General features: G+C 45.9%; 2 protein-coding genes across 4 annotated transcripts in view; one reads left to right on the forward strand and one right to left on the reverse strand.

The window, feature by feature from the left end:
- On the forward strand, nt 1-11,873 carry CDK2AP2 (cyclin dependent kinase 2 associated protein 2). 2 transcript variants are annotated; one of them, XM_088473481.1, is made up of 4 exons: nt 1-422; nt 3,304-3,404; nt 11,440-11,611; nt 11,703-11,873. In XM_088473481.1, the coding sequence occupies exons 1-4, from the start codon at nt 353-355 to the stop codon at nt 11,768-11,770; spliced, it is 411 nt and encodes a 136-aa protein (XP_088329607.1). In that variant the 5' UTR covers nt 1-352; the 3' UTR covers nt 11,771-11,873. The 2 variants fall into 2 exon arrangements, with proteins under 2 accessions (XP_088329607.1, XP_088329608.1); XM_088473482.1 differs by having other exon boundaries at nt 3-422; nt 11,440-11,575.
- AIP (AHR interacting HSP90 co-chaperone) overlaps nt 11,307-17,714 on the reverse strand; it is a 21,763-nt gene continuing 15,355 nt past the window's right edge. For both annotated transcript variants that reach the window (XM_088473474.1, XM_088473475.1), the window contains exon 6: nt 11,307-17,714. This exon is cut by the window's right edge and continues 327 nt beyond it. The gene's annotated coding sequence lies outside the window, so the exon portion shown is untranslated.

The raw sequence follows: 17,714 nt of genomic DNA on the forward strand, positions 1-17,714 counted from the left end.
GACGTTGCCACTGCGTGGGGTTCGCTGGAGGAGGCTGTAGCCGGGTGAACTGAGGTGAGGGGGCTGAGAGCGGTCCGGCGCCATTATTACCATCTGGACCGGGAAACGGTGGATGCTGGGGGAGCCGGTTTAAAGGAACGGGAGAGCGGAAGGGAGGGAAGGAAACAGGACGGCGACAGCAGCAGCCCCGAGGCAGAGAGGTCACCTGCCTTGAGTGTGAGCAAGAGACCGTTTGCCCTGAGGGCCAGCGGCCATAGACCGAGCGCACGGCATTGTGGGAAAGGCCGCAGCAGCAATCGGGACGGGCGCAACCCCACACACTGACCGCAGCTCATTGGCCGCCCCGAGCAGCATGTCGTACAAGCCTATTGCCCCGGCACCGTCAGGAAGCAGCAGCGCTCCAGGGAACCCCGTCACCCCCGGTAACTAGACCTATGTCGCTGTGCTTGGCGCCCAGCAGCCTGTGTACACACACGTGTGTGTATAGTATAGTAGTCTACTTCCATCACCAACACCCACCAAGTAGCTGAAAAGTTACCTGATGTGTTTATATTATAAAATGATGATGGGGGGGAGATGTATCAAATCTTCTAAAGAGGACAAGTGGAGAAGTTGCCCATAGCAACCAATCAGCTTCTAATAGTGATAGTATGAGCTGATTGGCTACTATGGACTTTTCCACTTAGGATATGTAACTTCCTATAGAGGCTATCATAATAGCCAATGGAGCAGCCCTCACTGTTAATTAAATTGTGTCATTACCTATCTTTTACCTGATAATGCCCACTTGTTTATATATTGTATTAGTAAAAGTGCATGGAACATGGCTTAATGGGGGGGGGATTCAATCCAGTGTGCTGTTGACTGCGCCGGGAGGGAGCTCCTACATCTATTGAATTTAGCGAGCGGTTATGGTGACTAAATGATTTCTTCTTGCACCCTCCGAGGAGAAATCCGATTAAAGGTCCGGTCGCGAGGCTGTTTTCTGGCTTAGAGCAGCGCTAACAGCCTCGTGGCTGGCACTTTAGTCAGAGAATGTTGGTTCTTGTGACCACCCAGGTTAAGTTGCGAAAACTGGCATTTTCCGACTTAACTTCTGTCGGATTAGACAGCGCTGAATTGAATAGCTTCGGGAGCTCCCTCCTGGCGCTATCAACAGTGCACTGAATTGAATTCTCCCCAAATTGTCTAAAAGCTTTGGTTCATTTCTATGCGGTGTTAGCCATTTATCCCGTGTATGTATGGAAAAGAGGCCACCAAGGAATATAAGACCTACAAAATATCAATTATAACTAATGAAGAAACTAGAAGCTATAATATATCTTTCTGGACACCAACATTTGGTGGGTGGGGTGTTATACCTACCAATAGGTACCCTGTATGAAAACTAATGCAAGAGATAAAGGTGATGTTACCCGTAGCGACTGATAAAATGTTTGATTTCTCCTTATATAAACTGCACTGGTAGAATGAGGTTTTGGTTGCTATGGACATCATTTTCTTCTGCGCTAGTTTTCGTAAATGGTTCCCAGTGTGCTCTGACAAACAGTAGATAGTAAGAAATTGTGCAGATCCTGACGAGCAACATCGTTCTGATTATTGATTAGCTGGTAGAAATTGCAATCTGCTTATATAAGCTATTTAGACCAAAAATCTTTAAGAAGCTGTAGCAATGTTTTGTGTGGCATCGTTGCTGCCTTGTCTCTTTCCTCAGGTTGCCAGGGGTAAATATGTACAAGTGTTTGCAGTACAGCCCTGGCCAAAAGTTTTGAGAATGACAAGTATTGGTTTTCACAAAGTTTTCTGCTTCAGTGTTTTTAGACCTTTTTTTTTTTTTTTGTGTCAGATGTTACTATGTTATACTGATGTACAATTACATGCATTTCATAAGTGTCAAAGGCTTTTATTGACAACTCCATTAAGTTTATGCAAAGAGTCAATATTTGCAGTGTTGACCCTTCTTTTTCAAGACCTCTGCAATTCGCCCCTGGCATGCTGTCAATCAAATTCTGGGCCACATACTGACTGATGGCCGCCTATTCTTGCCTAATCAACGCTTGGAGTTTGTCAGAATTTGTGGGTTTTTGTTTGTCCACCCGACTCTTGAGGATTGACCACAAATTCTCAATGGGATTAAGGTCTGGGGAGTTTCCTGGCCATGGAGTGAGCCCACTCCCTTGGCTGAGAAGCAACCCCCACACATAAATGGTCTCATGGGATTCATCAGAGCAAATAACTTTACCCAGTCCTCAGCAGTCCAAATCTCTGTACCCTTTGCAGAATATCAGTCTGTCCCTGATGTTTTTCCTGGAGAGAAGTAACTTCTTTGCTGCCCTTGACACCAGGCCATCCTCCAAAAGTCTTCGTCCTGTGTCATGCCAACAGTAAATTGCCAGGAAACTCCCCAGACCTTAATCCCATTGAGAACTTGTGGTCAATCCTCAAGAGGCAGGTGGACAAACAAAAATCCACAAATTCTGACAAAATCCAAGCATTGATTAGGCAAGAATAGGCGGCCATCAGTCGGTATGTGGCCCAGAAGTTGATTGACAGCATGCCAGGGCGAATTACAGAGGTCTTGAAAAAGAAGGGTCAGCACTGCAAATATTGACTCTCTGCATAAACTTAATGTAGTTGTCAATAAAAGCCTTTCACACTTATGAAATGCTTTATAATGTTACTTCAGTATACCATCTGACAAAAAGGTCTGAAAACACTGACGCAGCAAACTTTGTGAAAACCAATATGTGTCATTCTCAAAACTTTTGGCCATGGCAGTATATGGTCTGCCTCTACTTTTGCATTTTGCACACAGTGTTGCTAGGTTTTCAACTCTTCACATTTGTGCTGAGGGTACAAATCGGTAAGATATGGCTAGTGGGCAGCCATATAACACTATTTCCAGCATTGAAATGATTGCCCATTGCAACATGAGAAAACACGGCAAAATGTAGGCAGCCAAACTAGCTTCAAAACAGACTTTGTTATCCGAAAATATACAGTTTACACATGTTATTACACAGGAGGAATTATCTAAATAGCCCTAGAATTTTACTACAGTACTTGGGTTTTTGGATTGTTTTTACTATGTGCTGTTGTTTACCTAATTATTGCTGCTGTAGTAATACACTTTACTTTTTTGTCACAAATCTTTCTTCATCTACATCTTTGAATGCCATCATTTTCATTGTATTTGTGCATCACCTAATATATACACCCTGTGGGCTTGCAATGTTTATACTGTGGACTGATAGTTGTGCGCAGCCATAAGCATCTCATCCCCTCATCTGATGTGGTTTGCAGTGCCTGGAGCTGCGGTCTCATCTCCATCAGGAGCAATGTCTGTCTCCACTTTCCGACCCATCTTCAGTGACTTTGGACCACCATCTATGGGCTTCATACCGGTGAGAAAATAATGCAGTACCCATATACACGTCTAGTTAGGGTTTTTTTTTTTTCACACCGTTTCATGATTCAATGTATGTAACATAAAAAAAAAATGAGCCTAAAGAAACAGCAATGTCACATTCCTTGTAAAGTTAATACAGTATGTCATGAAAAAGTTCTTGGACCCTATGTTTTCATATAAGAGACGGGATGCGGCAAAGCAAGAAATGCGATCAAACCCCCAAAAATGCAGTTTTTGGGGGGGGGGACTGAATTTCTCATATGCACCAAGCATCAAATTGTGATGCATTCCGGGGCTTGGATGCGGTGGGTAACGCCATCTCCAGATGGCGTTACGGGATGCAGTCACATGACCGGAGGCCTGGTCACAGTCCCAATGGCAGAATGCCGGCTAGGCATTATTGATAGGCGTCTAAATACCGACGCCGGAATCCAGAACGGTGCAGGACCGAACGCGGTAAGTATGGTCCGCATAGCCGCTGGGGGTAAGGTTTAGGCTCCCCCGGGGGAATGTCAGGGATAGGCTCCCTCCCCAAGAGGGTTAAGTTTAGGCACCCCTAAAAGAGGGTAAGGTAGTTTGCTCACCTCAGTCGGGATTTCGACCGCCGGGCTCTTGTCCGGCGGTCATTCATACCGATCCCGGCATTTCTCTATAGAAGACTATGGGCTTCTAATCGCAAAGAGATTAGAGGGATCCAATCTGATCCCTCTCGGCACGTGCGCCAGAGGGACTCGTGGTCATAGACCTGGAAGTCCCTCTCTTGCGAAGGACATCTCTTACCGAGAGATCTGTCCTTTATGATTGTTTCATGCATACTGGCTTAATTAACGAGAGCATGCAAAGAGTGGCAGGATGCATCCCGAATGCGCTGTGTCATGCATCCCACCCTAGGACTGAATACATTCCATTAATCGTGGCAAAATGACCAGACAGTCGGCTTGTTCTGTGTGCACCTCTGCACCCTAGATGGGCCCCATATCCAGAAAGCACTTAAAATCTGACTGTGGCCTTTTGCAAATCCGCAACTGTGGAGTCGTTTATTAATTAAATCAAGTGACTTCATCAGAGCTCTAGTGAAGTTTTTGGGGTTACACACAGAAAGGATGTGAGCACCCCTGGCTGCAATAAATAAGTATTCAGCAGTGCCAAATGATTAAGCTTTGCTCAGAGTTCCCAAATGGCTGCACCCCCCTGAATACTAATCTTAAACACAAATGATCGTATATACACTGTACAATTCCAACATTTAAAAATTGAAATAAATGTTTTACTCAATTGTGGAGTGCTTTAACATAGTAATAATAACAAGAGATATGGTAAGAACTTACCTTTGTTATCTCTGTTTCTACGAAGTCCATAGGGTCCACAGGGTTGACCTTGGGGTATAGGTTGGGAACCAAATCCGGGCACCACGCAGTTAAAGCTTTTAGCTCCCAGGATGCACTGGGTCCACTCTCCCTATAACCCCACCCCCAAGCCAGAGGCACCTCAGTTTGTAAGTAGCCAAAGGCCGGAGGAGGAGAGAAAAAGAGAGAGAAAACTGGAACACTCAATAACCATACTCACCGAAATGGGAGACGGAAAACCGGTGACCAGCCACACAGCCCATATGAAGCCAGGTGCGTCAGGGCGGGCGCCCTGTGGACCCTATGGACTTCGTAGAAACAGAGATAACAAAGGTAAGTTCTTACCATATCTCTTGTTTTCTACTTCAGGGTCCATAGGGGGTCCACAGGGTTGACCTTGGGGATGTCCCAAAGCAGTTCAACCAAGGGTGGGGACGCTCCTGTGCTGAGAGGAGAATCCGTCGCCAAAAAGGAAGCATCCTGAGAGGCAAAGGAAACCAATGCCTAGAACCTTAAAAAGGTGTGGACAGAAGACCACGTGGCCACCTAGTAAGGCAAAACAGCCGAGGTGCCACAGCGAGCCGCACACGAGGGTCACATGGCCCGAGAAAAAACAAGCATCAACAACAGGAAGGCCTACCCATGGGTAGGCCCCTGAGGAAGACCTACGAGGCCATCCAAGTCAACATTTGGTTATAGGCCGGCCATCCTTTCCTGTGAAAACCAGAAATCTCAGACCACCAATAAGGAGTCCGATTTCCGTAAGGAACCTGAACGGATCACATAAATCCAAAGAGGCCAGACCACAGTCAATGAGGCCACACCAGCCGAGAGGACTGGGGACAGAATGGCCGTACCATAAGTTCCAGAATAATATGGAACCTGAAAACCACTAAGAAGAAACACAGGGCGAGAGCAACTCCCACCCTGACATGATGCCCTCCAGAAGAGGGAGCTACATGAGAACGCTCCCAATTCAGACACTCTCCTGGTTGATATAAACACCCTGAGAGAAAGAGAGAGCCTAAGCAATAGACCATGTAATGGCTATCACAACCAGCGGTTCCATTGACTGTCCCCGGAGGTAACGAAGAACCACTACTTACTCCCAAGGAGTCCCTAGGGAGGACAAATGGAGGCATAATCAAGAAAACACTCCAAAGGATGAACTGGATACCAGAGTGAAGCAATTCCATATCTTAACCATACTGACAGTGTAGAGATCCGCACTGTCAGGAAGACCAGGCCAAGTGTGAAACCCAAGCCAGCCGGAAGGAATGCCAGAATATCTGGAAATCCTGGACACCGGAGGATTGTATCGACAGGTACAATACCATAAGATTTATGGCTGCCACAGTTTGTGGTAGGTCCCAGCAAAAGCTGATCCATGTGCTCTAATCATTCCAACGATGACAAAGCCAGGGAAGCCGTAAGACCACTGTAAGGACACAGTCAAAGACAAACGACCCAGGTCCAAGGCAAAACCAAGGACCCTGAGACAACAGGTCCGGGCAGTGAAGCATCAGGGATGGAGTATCGATGTAGAGACTCCGAAGATCCAAGTACCCCTGACATCTGGGGCAAGCAGGAGCCACCAGCAGGAAAGCATCTCCGTCTCGATTGAAAACACTTCCAAAGACCTCGAGGAAGAAGGGAGACCGGAGAACACAGGTACACAAAGTGGAAGGACCACTTCACCGACAAAGAGTCGCTGAAGTTTGCTTCAGAATCCCCAGAGCTGAACTGTAACACCCTAGTGTGATAAAGTCAGAAGGCCATGAGGGTCACCTCAGGGGGGCCCCCCCTGCTCACCAGGAGATGAAACCTCTCTTGGGGAAGAGACTAGTCCCCGGGATGCACGTCGTGACGGCTGAGGACTCCCGCTTCCCAATGGAGAGCTCCTGAAATGAACGCTGCCGAGATGGTCGGGAGGAGACCCTCGGACTATGTCCGAATATGTGACATACCTGTCATTGCCACCCAACGAACAGTGTTGCTAAAAAGGAAGCCACTGTCCTGACCCTGTCGGACTGAACCTTTTCAGGTTCACCGGGAAACAAGAGTTATGCCAGAGTAAGTTAATTGACAGGGTGGAATCGACAGATGTCCAACTGCACTGAAAAGGATTCGGTCCAGACACTGTCCCTAGCAAAGAAAACCCTGGACGAGATGGCCATAGCCACCCGGACAGGGACCGACTTGCCTCCGGAGAGAGCATCATCGTTTGAACAGTTATCCGACAGAAAAAACTCATTCCATCTGGAGATGAGCCAATTATGGAAAGGCCTGGAATGGAACTGAGCCCATTCCACCATGCATCCCAGAGTGTAAAGACATCTGTCGACTGCGCAGACAACCATGTACTCCTAATGGAAGAGAGGAGATTCCGTCTTACGCCAGAAGAATTCTCAGATTCTGAGAACCCAGCAGGGATCCTAGATGAAGAATACCCAGAGAGGGATGCAGGGAGGACTTTTTCCCCGTTGATTAAACGTCTGCACCCTGAAGAAGCCACAGTCATCCTGACCTGGCCGTAAAGTACCCCGGTGATCCCGCTAAGAGCAGGAGGCCGTCCAGGTACAGGAGCATTGGGATATACTGAACAGAAGAACTGTCAGAAAATCCAAAACGCTGGTAAACCCCTGTGGGGCTGAGGACAGTCCCAACAGGCAGAGCCCGAAAAATTGTAAGTGTTGCTGTGATACAGCAAACCTCAGCCCATGCTGAGGAAAGGTCTCTGTAAGTACCCGTAGGCACGCGTCCTGTATATCCAGTGATACCCTAAAGTCCCCAGGTTCCAAACATCGTATGATGGAGCATAGGGATTTCCTCCTGAGCCCAGGTAGCTTTAGGAACTGGTTCAGGGAATTGAGACAGAGAACAGGCCAAAGAGGACCATTCAGCCACCGCACCAGAAAGAAAACAGAACAACCAGTCCCTCACTGAGATAGTGGGGATGGCCCAATTAGCTCCGCTTATCGCAACAACTGCATAGCTTTCTGGATCTGTAAGGCCCTTGTAAAGAGGGCGTACCCTCCTACCCACGTAGCCGCGGCAACTTGACACTAATACCGGGCGAACTGAGAAAATCGGTATCTCCCAGTTGTAGGCCTGTCCCGTCAGACTGAAGAGATATCCGTAGGTTCAGAAGCAGGATCGGCTGGCAGTCCAGGCCTGCTCGGTACTGGATATGTCGGCCCTTGTAGATGCCGACAGTCTACGAAGAAACAGACCTTTAGGCTGACCGAGAGGACAAAAAAGACTTAACAGACTTAGTCTGAGGCCTTGTAGTGTGCATAGCTGAAAGCGGTAAACTTGTCGTTAGTAATACTGCCAATGTTACTACAATCTTGTCAAGGTCAGGACCAAACAATATCAACCCTAAAGATGGTATCTGCACCTCTGCATTCTCAGAGCGCAGCCATAGGGTATTACGGAGGATACAGTCGCAGCCGGAACTCTGAAAGTTAGGAGACTGGTATCCAATATAGGCATGTCCACCTATGACAACTGCATATATTACATGAGCGACCAAATACATTTGAACCCCCGACGTGTTGGAGGGGAAAAAACGTTACAAATGCATCAACCCAATATGCAATAGTATTAACCAACCATGCTATAGCCATGGTAGGATGGGTAACAACTCCCGAAAGCAAGTATACTGATTTCAGGCAGAGTTACCACCTACGGATCCGAAGAATCCGACCACGCAGGAATGGGAGGCGTAGTAACGTCTGTAATCAGACGAGTAACACGCCCATCCCCCCCAGGAGGGGCTCGTGATGCCCTCAGGGAATTTGGGACAGGAGGCCAAACACTGTTGTAACACCTCCTATCTGGCAACAGCCAGAGTCCCGCTATGCGATCCACCCGCTAGTCAGCAACAGGTAACCCGAAGGCACGCAATACTGAGGGTGTATGATACAGGTGCAGGTCAACATTCACTCTAACCAGAATGGACCTGCTACCAGCCCTAAAGCAGGGATAATAATACCTGAAATAGGCTTCCCCCCGTGTAAGAGGGAAAGAGCCCCGAACAGTACCCAGTTCACGGCAGAGCCAACTGGGAAGTAACCACAGGGCGTCAACCACGCCAATTAGCGTTTCGTAGAAAACGACATCCACCCAGGGTGGCTGTTGTGGTAATCCCTGCAAGGGGAATGACAGACTATTGTGGCACCAGGGGGAATTCATATACTGCAAAAAACCCCTGCAGGGAGCGGTAGTCTGTGTCACAGGGGAAGAGTGCAAGAAGCTGCGAGATACCCTGAGATGAAAAGGGCAGTATGGTGAAGTAACCCCAAGTGAGGTACAACAATGGGGCCCGCCCGGCGATCCGCAATTGAGAGGATCCCGAGAAAACAAACCGCCCAAGGGGGTCGTGAAAGAGGCCGGCACCAGATGACGCCACATACAGAACCCTTTATGAGTCAAATCCTCCGCACTAACACCTGCAGCACATGACTTGCAGGATAGTAAAAATGGGTGCAGTATAACGCTCTATCTCCTGGTCAGACATATCTGACCCATCTTGGCGGAAATATTAAGCAGCACTATACTGGTCCTGACTGATGCCAAAAATAGCTGCAGGGACCCATTTTCAGCGTATGCAACACACAGTTCCATCTAAAATATGGCAACGTGCAGCACGCAACAGTATGTGACAAACCACACAAATATTAACAAGTATATAAATGTGAGGTCTCAGAACCACCCTAAGTACAGCTGTATTAGGGCAGATAAAGAAAAGGGATAGATATACACTGACAGGTGAGAGAATAAAGTACAGTCAGCACTAGCATAAGTCACATACAATGCAGATATATACATATATACATAAACATGTCATATAATATACTGCACTATTACACTGCATTCAACTGCCCAGATTCAGTGTCTGGGAAGGCTACAGCGCTGTGTACACTGACCTGATGGTGAGGTACGCAGGGGGACTGGACTCACTGCCATCTCCAGAGATTTCTGCTGCACCACAGATAAAATGGCCGCTGGAGACCTCAGAGGAAGCGTGGCCCGCGGAGGAAGCAGCTCAGCGACGCCAGACTATGGATACTGAAAGGCGCGCTGAGCTGAGGGGAGGAGCCGCTGTAACAGGGAAGGCTGCCTCCCCTGGCCGGCTATTAACCCCCGGGACGCCGGCTCCCTGCACCGATCGTTAAGTCCCTGGTGGTCTAGTGGACACACGGGGTATGGGGGGCCCGCCGCCACTGCCGGCGCCTCCGGTCTGTCCCCTGAGACCGGAGGCACAGGACTGCATTTGAAATGCGCGGATCACCGCAAGCGGTGATCCGCGACCTTACCTGCTCCCCGTGGATCCGGCAGCAGTCCTGGGCGCCCGCAGAGTCCGGCTAGTACAGACTCTGGGGTCCCGCTGAGATCCCCAGATCTGTACTGGCGTCTCAGCGCCAGCGGGGTGACGGAGCGGCAGCTTAGACGTCCTATGGACAGTCCGACGCTGCCGCTCTGAAGAGTCCAAAGTCTATGAAAAAACTTTGTCCCTAAAAAAATAAAATAAGCTTAGGGGCTGCTAATCAGCTCCCCCTGCGCTAACGGTGACCCGACTCCGGCCGGGCACCAACTTAAACTGAGGTGCCTCTGGCTTGGGGGTGGGGTTATAGGGAGAGTGGACCCAGTGCATCCTGGGAGCTAAAAGCTTTAACTGCGTGGTGCCCGGATTTGGTTCCCAACCTATACCCCAAGGTCAACCCTGTGGACCCCCTATGGACCCTGAAGTAGAAACTTGGTTTTCATATACTGTGACCTAGTTTTAATGCAACTATAGTCAACAGACTGATATAACCCCATTGAAGAACCAGTGTTGAATGCTGCTGTTTTCCACCTAGAGCAAAGCATTCTACAGCTGCGTAATGAGGGTATTGGATGCAGTTTTGTCTCAATCTTATGGTCATCCAGTTTTTTGCTGAAACGTAAACTCTATAACATGAGGCCCTGTCAATGGATATTTGGACAGCGCAGGTTTAAAGAATCCAGTATTTTGCTGAATAGAAACTCCTCATCTTGCATATTAAAAGACAGGCATACACTAATGCCAGTTTCTCAAACATTGCCATTACAATCCATGTTTTAAGGATATCCATGCTTGAGTCCAGATGTTTAAAATAAATCAAATTGACTGAGGTACTAATTAAATTACCTGTGCTCAAGCATGGATATCCTTAAAACCTGGACTGTAATGGCGGAGTTTGGGAAACACTCCACTATGCACTTATCGGCCAAATATGCTGATTCTCTTGGATCTGGCAGACCGTTGCGTAGTGTAGGGCCATGACCGATCAGTGATGGTCGGGCATGAAAAATAGTCTTGGTCGACCACATCTGACATGTATCTTACAAAAAAAACCACTTATTCCCTATGGTAGAAAACTGTTTCCAAACACACAATCAGGTGCCAAGCTTGTTATCTTTTAGTGCAGACAAACTAATGCAAAAATGTGTGAATGCATTTTATTCACTTTATGAATCCACAGGATGTGTGATCAGCTTAGTGTGTTAAAGTAACTGCAGCCAGATAATTGTTTTCATGTTTATTTAGATACAGATATGCATGCAATGCTATAAATATACAAATACAAAATACTGTGGTGATCTCTTGATGGAACTGGTCAGACTGGGAAAAATGTAACATTTCACTTATTTAAACAGGGAGTGAAGCCAGCTGTGTCACAGGCAGTATCCCAGGGGACGTACAGCGACCTGTTGTCTGTCATTGAAGAGATGGGGAGAGAGATCAGACCCACTTATGCAGGGAGCAAAAGTGCAATGGAAAGATTAAAAAGAGGTGAGGGCAAAGGCTGCCTACTGTTCTTGCAGAAAGGTGATTTTTTTTGCTGCTGGATCATGATGTAACCACGAGACAAGAGGTGTATAGCGATAACTGATCTGCCTTTTCCCTTTCATTGTTGCAGGTATAATTCACGCTAGAGCTCTGGTGAGAGAATGCCTTGCCGAAACAGAACGCAACGCCCGCACGTGATCTACTTTTGGTTCTGCACTTTCTTTGAAACACTTTTCCATTTTCTTTTTTTTTTTTTATAGACATTATATATATATATCAGCAAATAAAAATGTTGCTCTTGCGGACTTTGTCGAGTATAATTTTATAAAATGGTCTTGGGGTGGCTGTATGTACATAACTGTTTTTCAGTGCTATGCTAGGATGTTATTGTAACAGTGTATATATATATATATTTAATGTAAAATAGATCAGGTCCTGCTTTTGCACTTATATGGGGGGCTGGAAAAAGAGGTGTGTATGTGATGACTGTATAAGCTGTGGATATGTAGAGTAAGGGTCATGAGGCTATTTTGGATTTTATCATATATAGGAGAGTCACAATGCTCTGTTAGGTAAGTCTCAATGTAGTATCCTCCCACTATAATGGAGGACCCTTCTGTGGGTAGTAGGGTTCCAGGTTATTTTAGGAACACCTAGCACCGGCCTGGACAACCTGTGGCTCTCAAGTTGTTGTAAAACTACAAGTTCCATCATGCCCTGCCAGAGTTTTGCTATTAGAAAATGCTAACTGTTGCAGGGATGTTTAGTTTCACAACAGCTGGCGAGCCACAGGTTGGCCAGGCCTGAACTAGCATAAAATACTTAATCCTGGAGTTTATACTCCCCTTTATTCTGGAAGTAAAATATTGTTAAAATTCTTTAATCTGGGATAGTGTGTACCCCTCTAAAAATCACATATTGGGAGACAAACATACAAAAGGTACTTGGAGACCCCACCACACACTATAGAAGATATCTAAAGAAGAGTTAGACATTTTTGAAAAAGGGCCTCATTAGTGATCCTAAACAAAGGAATATGAACACCTTAACTTAGAGGGTCCCAACAGTTCAGGTTTTAGAAATATCCATGGTCGAGCACAAGTGCTTAAATCAAATTGACTGAGGTACTAATTGGGTCATCTGTGCTTTAAAACATGAACTGTTGGGGAGCCTTCAGGACTGCGTTTGGGAACCTCTGTCTTAACCACCCAAATCCTGTCATAAGCCATTTTTAACTACCTCTGCAAGGTACACAATTCAGTGAAAACCTAATTTCAGGGATTAACTCATTAATCTCCAATTTTTCAAGATATATTGATTACTTTCTTCAGAAAAATGTTCGCTCACAAAACTCATACATTAGAGCAGAGGTTCTCAAACTCGGTCCTCGGGACCCCACACAGGTCACGTTTTCCAGGTTACCCAGCAGGAGCACAGGTGTACTCATTACTCACTGACATTTTAAAAGATCCACAGGTGGAGCTGATTATCTCACTTGTGATTCTGTGAGGAGACCTGGAAAACATGCACTGTTTGGGGTCCTGAGGAGCGAGTTTGAGAACCTGTGCATTAGAGACATCACAAGGCGTAGAGTAAGACAGAGAGATGTGGCTGGTGACCAGTGATATCACCACTGTACGTAGTCATTAAACACGCACAAGGGATAGAAAGTGTACTTCTTTAAGAAGGATGAGACATTGTAACCAACACAGATGTCATTCATCATCAACACAATCAGCTTTATACTAGAACATAGTAATTGTCAAATCAGGTGTAACTATCTACAACAAAAAGGCACAGCTTTGGGGACCAGGTTGGCTCTGAGCTATGCGAACCTGTTCATGTGTAAGTGGGAGGATGACATCTGGCAGGGGCATAAGTGTGGAGCAAACCTTTCCTTTGGCAGAGAGGTATATTGATGACAAATTCAATTGGAGGGGAACCAAACACATTATGGGATTTATTTTGCATATAATCGCCAATAACCAAAATCTAAAACTCAAAGTACAGCCAAGAGTTGAATTTTTAGACCTTCACATATACAGCCATGGCCAAAAGTTGAGAATGGCTAGTACGGGTTTTCACAGTCTGCTGCTTCAGTTTGTATGATGGCAATTTGCATATACTGCAGAATGTCATGACGAGTGATCAGAAATTGCAAAGTCCCTCTTTGCCATGACAATGAACTTAATCCCAAGAAAAAACATTTCCACTGCATTTCAGCCCTGCCAGAAAAGGACCAGCTGATATGTCAGTGATTCTCTCGTTAGAACAAGTGTGTGTGTCGACTGGGACAAGGCTGGTGCTTGAAATAATTGTTCTTCCTCTGGTAACCATGGTTACCTGCAAGGAAACACGTGCAAACATCATTGCTTTACACAAAAAGGGCTTCACAGGAAAGGATATTGCTGCTAGTAATATTGCACCTAAAGCAACCATTTATCAAGAACTTCAAGGAGAGAGGTTCAATAGTTGTGAAGAAGGCTTTAGGGTGCCCAAGAACATCCATCAAGTGCCAGGACCGTCTTCTACAGTTGATTCAGCTGTGGGATCGGGGCACTGCCAGTGCAGAGCTTGCTCAGGAATGGCAACAGGCAGGTGTGAGTGCATCTTCACACACAGTGAGGTGAAGACTTTTGGAGGATGGCCTGGTGTCAAGAAGGGCAGCAAAGAAGCCACTTCTCTCCAGGAAAAACATCAGGGACAGACTGATATTCTGCAAAAGGTACAGAGATTGGACTGCTGAGGACTGGGGTAAAGTTATTTTCTCTGATGAATACCCTTTCAGATTGGGGCATCTGGAAAAACACTAGTCCGGAGAAGGGAAGGTGAGCACTACCATCAGTCCTATGTCATACCAACAGTAAAGTATCCTGATACCATTCATGTGTGGGGTTGCTGCTCAGCCAAGGGAGTGGGCTCACTCACACTTTTGCCTAAGAACACAGCCATGATAAAAAATGGTACCAAAACATCCTCCAAGAGCAACTTCTCCCAACCATCCAAGAACAGTTTGGTGGTGAACAATGCCTTTTCCAGCATGATCGTTATCACTTTTGCCTTATGGCAAGGTGCTCCAAGTGGCTCGAGGAACAAAACATCAAAGTTTTGGGTACATGGCCAGTAAACTCCCCAGACCTTAATCCTATTGAGAACTTGTGGTCAATCCTGAAGAGGAGGGTGGACAAACATAAATCCACAAATTCTGACAAACTCCAAGCATTCTTTAGGCAAGAATGGGCTGCCATCAGTCAGTATATGGCCCAGAAGTTGATTGACAGCATTGCCAGGGCGAATTGCAGAGGTCTTGAAAAAGAAGGGTCAACAAAATATTGACTCTTTGCATAAACTTAATGTAATGGTCAATAAAAGCCTTTGACACTTATGAATTACTTGTCATTTTACTTCAAAATACCTAGTAACATCTGACAAAAAGGTCTAAAAAAACACTGAAGCAGCAAACTTTGTGAAAACCAATTCTTGTCATTCTCAAAACTTTTGGCCACGGCTGTAGACCTAAAATAGTTACATTCTCTCAGTCACCATCCCAACTAGCTGAGACGAATACCTCTAAGCTAATTTACCAGAATAAGATATAACTATACCAAATTAAAAGACCATCAACACCAAGGACGGAAACTGAAAAGCACGTAATTAAATAGGAACTTAACATGTCACACAAAAGGTGTAATTTAAGTCATCTCATGCCCCTGTGGCATACAATATGTAGGTAGGACCATCAGGCCACTGAAAATCAGGATCACAGAACACATTATGAAACAGTCTTTCCCAACATTATTAAGAAGTACACCGACAGGACCCATCCACAATGACCTTTGCTACCATAAAGTCCCCCACAACTGGAGAGGAGGGGATTATTTAAAGAAAATAAACAATGAAAAACTCAAATTGATCTATACCCTAAAAATACTGGCCCCCAAAGGGCTAAACAGTTTTTAATGTAACGTCAGGCCTGTAAACAAATGCCAAATTTAGGACATCACTCTGTTAGCAGATAAGGTTAAATACACATGCATATAAACCTACAAGTGTTCAGTTTTCACAGATATTCAGGAGCTATATCTTAGAAACCTAGAATTTGATGGCAGATAAGAACCACTTAGCCCATCTAGTCTGCTCCTTTACATGTATCCTTTAGGCCACTAATCAATAATACCTAGTTATGATAGTAAGACTAATATATAGTCAATATACAGTGATTGCAAATACGCACTATAGTGCATATTCTACCCGAAAATGAGGACCAGGGACACACAATGGGTGGGTCCCCGGTGATGTGCTCCACTGTGGCTAATCCCCTCCTGATTAAATGGTTGATGTCTCACTGGCCCAGTCAGGGAGGACTGTAAAACGTGGAGGTGGAACCAGTCCTTTAGCACCTTTCCTGAATACTGCTGCGGAACCCGGCACTACAGGGACAGACGGTGGTGGGAGAATGCTGGCTGCACTCCCTGACCTGGAGAATTGTTCAAGTAAATTTAATTAGCATGTGGGTGTTGGTTTGTTGTGGTGGCAGGTGGGTGTGCTGCGGGCTAATGTATGGCTGTTCGGTGCTGGGGCAGCTGCTGCTGCTAACAGTGAAGAGTTATGGGCAGGTGGACAAAAGGGGGTACCTTCAGACTCCACTGTGAATGGCAGATTAGAGTTACCAAGCCACCAATAGAGGGAAAGAAGGGACGTAATTCCCATCCCCTCAACCAATTGGACATGACCCAGAACTATATAAATCCTAACCACCAACTCCTAGGTAATCTTGATAAAGGCACCTCTGCCAATGTGCTTTGGGTACATATACAGAACAAAGACTAGCACTCTGATACTGCGCTCACAAGCCAGCCACCCTTATACTGCCTATGGCTGGAGAGTAGAAAAAATTCCACACAATCAGGAGACTTCAGCAGATCATGTCACTGGGAACCTGGAAGTCCCAGCCATAGGAAACACACCCTGCAGCGTCCACACAAACACCACCGGCCACTGACAAGGGGCACAAGGAGGAGTAAGGGAACAGGAGAGGTAGGCGACACAGTATGACCCCACCAGACCATAACACCCTAACCACATTACAGCACCCACATTCCTCTACAGTCAAGGGAAGAGACGCGCACTCCAGAGGAACTGGTAAGTGGTCAACACTGGTGGGATGCCGCCAGTATGTTACACTAACCACAGGTTGTAACTTTGCACTACTTTATTTGTGACTTTCATAGGGGTACACACTATCCCAGATTAAGGAAGACTGACATTTTAACCATTTACTCCAGGATAAGGTATTTTAGATGTTCCTAAAGGAGCAGGGTTCTCCATTATAGTGAGTGTATACCACATTGGAAGGTATACAATAAGGGAAGTCACAGAGAGCATAGACTCCTCTATCTCAGATATTAATAAATGAAAAAAATCCAATATAACCTCACGACCCTTAAGGCACACATCCACTGAAAGACCTCAAAACGACTGCACAATTACAACATTGTAATCGTGCAGTCGTTTGTCAGTCTGTGATGTGCCTACACTGAATGAGCAGTCGTTCAGTGTAGGCTCATCAATCATCTGCAAACATGTTGAACCTGATGTTATCAGGTTGTACAACATATTTGTATGATAAAAGTCGAAATAACCAGCGGGTAGTGAGCATCGCTGGTCGTTTCAAAATAGTTTGACATTGTTTAAAAAAAAAATAATCTGTAAACTATTATTGAACGATATCATTATCGTTCAATTTAATCGTCTAGTGGCTGTGTGCCTTTACATATCCACATCTTATACAGTAATCACACATACTCTCCTCCCTTTTTTTCTTTTCTTATATGCTCCTTTCTCATCCCCCATCCCTCCCCTGCCCACCCCCAGAACTTCGATGTATCCCACCACATATAACTGTTAATCCCGGAGAGCTCGAACCCCCCCAGATACAGCCGAGCCATCGCTACACATTCTTTACTTTGAGGTGAGCGTGACATGCCCTCCAGTATATAGTAACCACTGCTTTTCTGCTAGCAGTCATTTCTTCATGGTTTCTCTGTTATGTGCTAATGGAGCACTGTCACTTGGTCTTTAAACATCACTGACCACAATTAGATTCCAGTCTGTGAAGATGATTATTACCATAACACATGGC

This window comes from Taudactylus pleione, unplaced genomic scaffold (genome assembly GCF_031769625.1).
Source record: "Taudactylus pleione unplaced genomic scaffold, aTauple2 ptg000136l, whole genome shotgun sequence".
Lineage (NCBI taxonomy): Eukaryota > Metazoa > Chordata > Amphibia > Anura > Myobatrachidae > Taudactylus > Taudactylus pleione.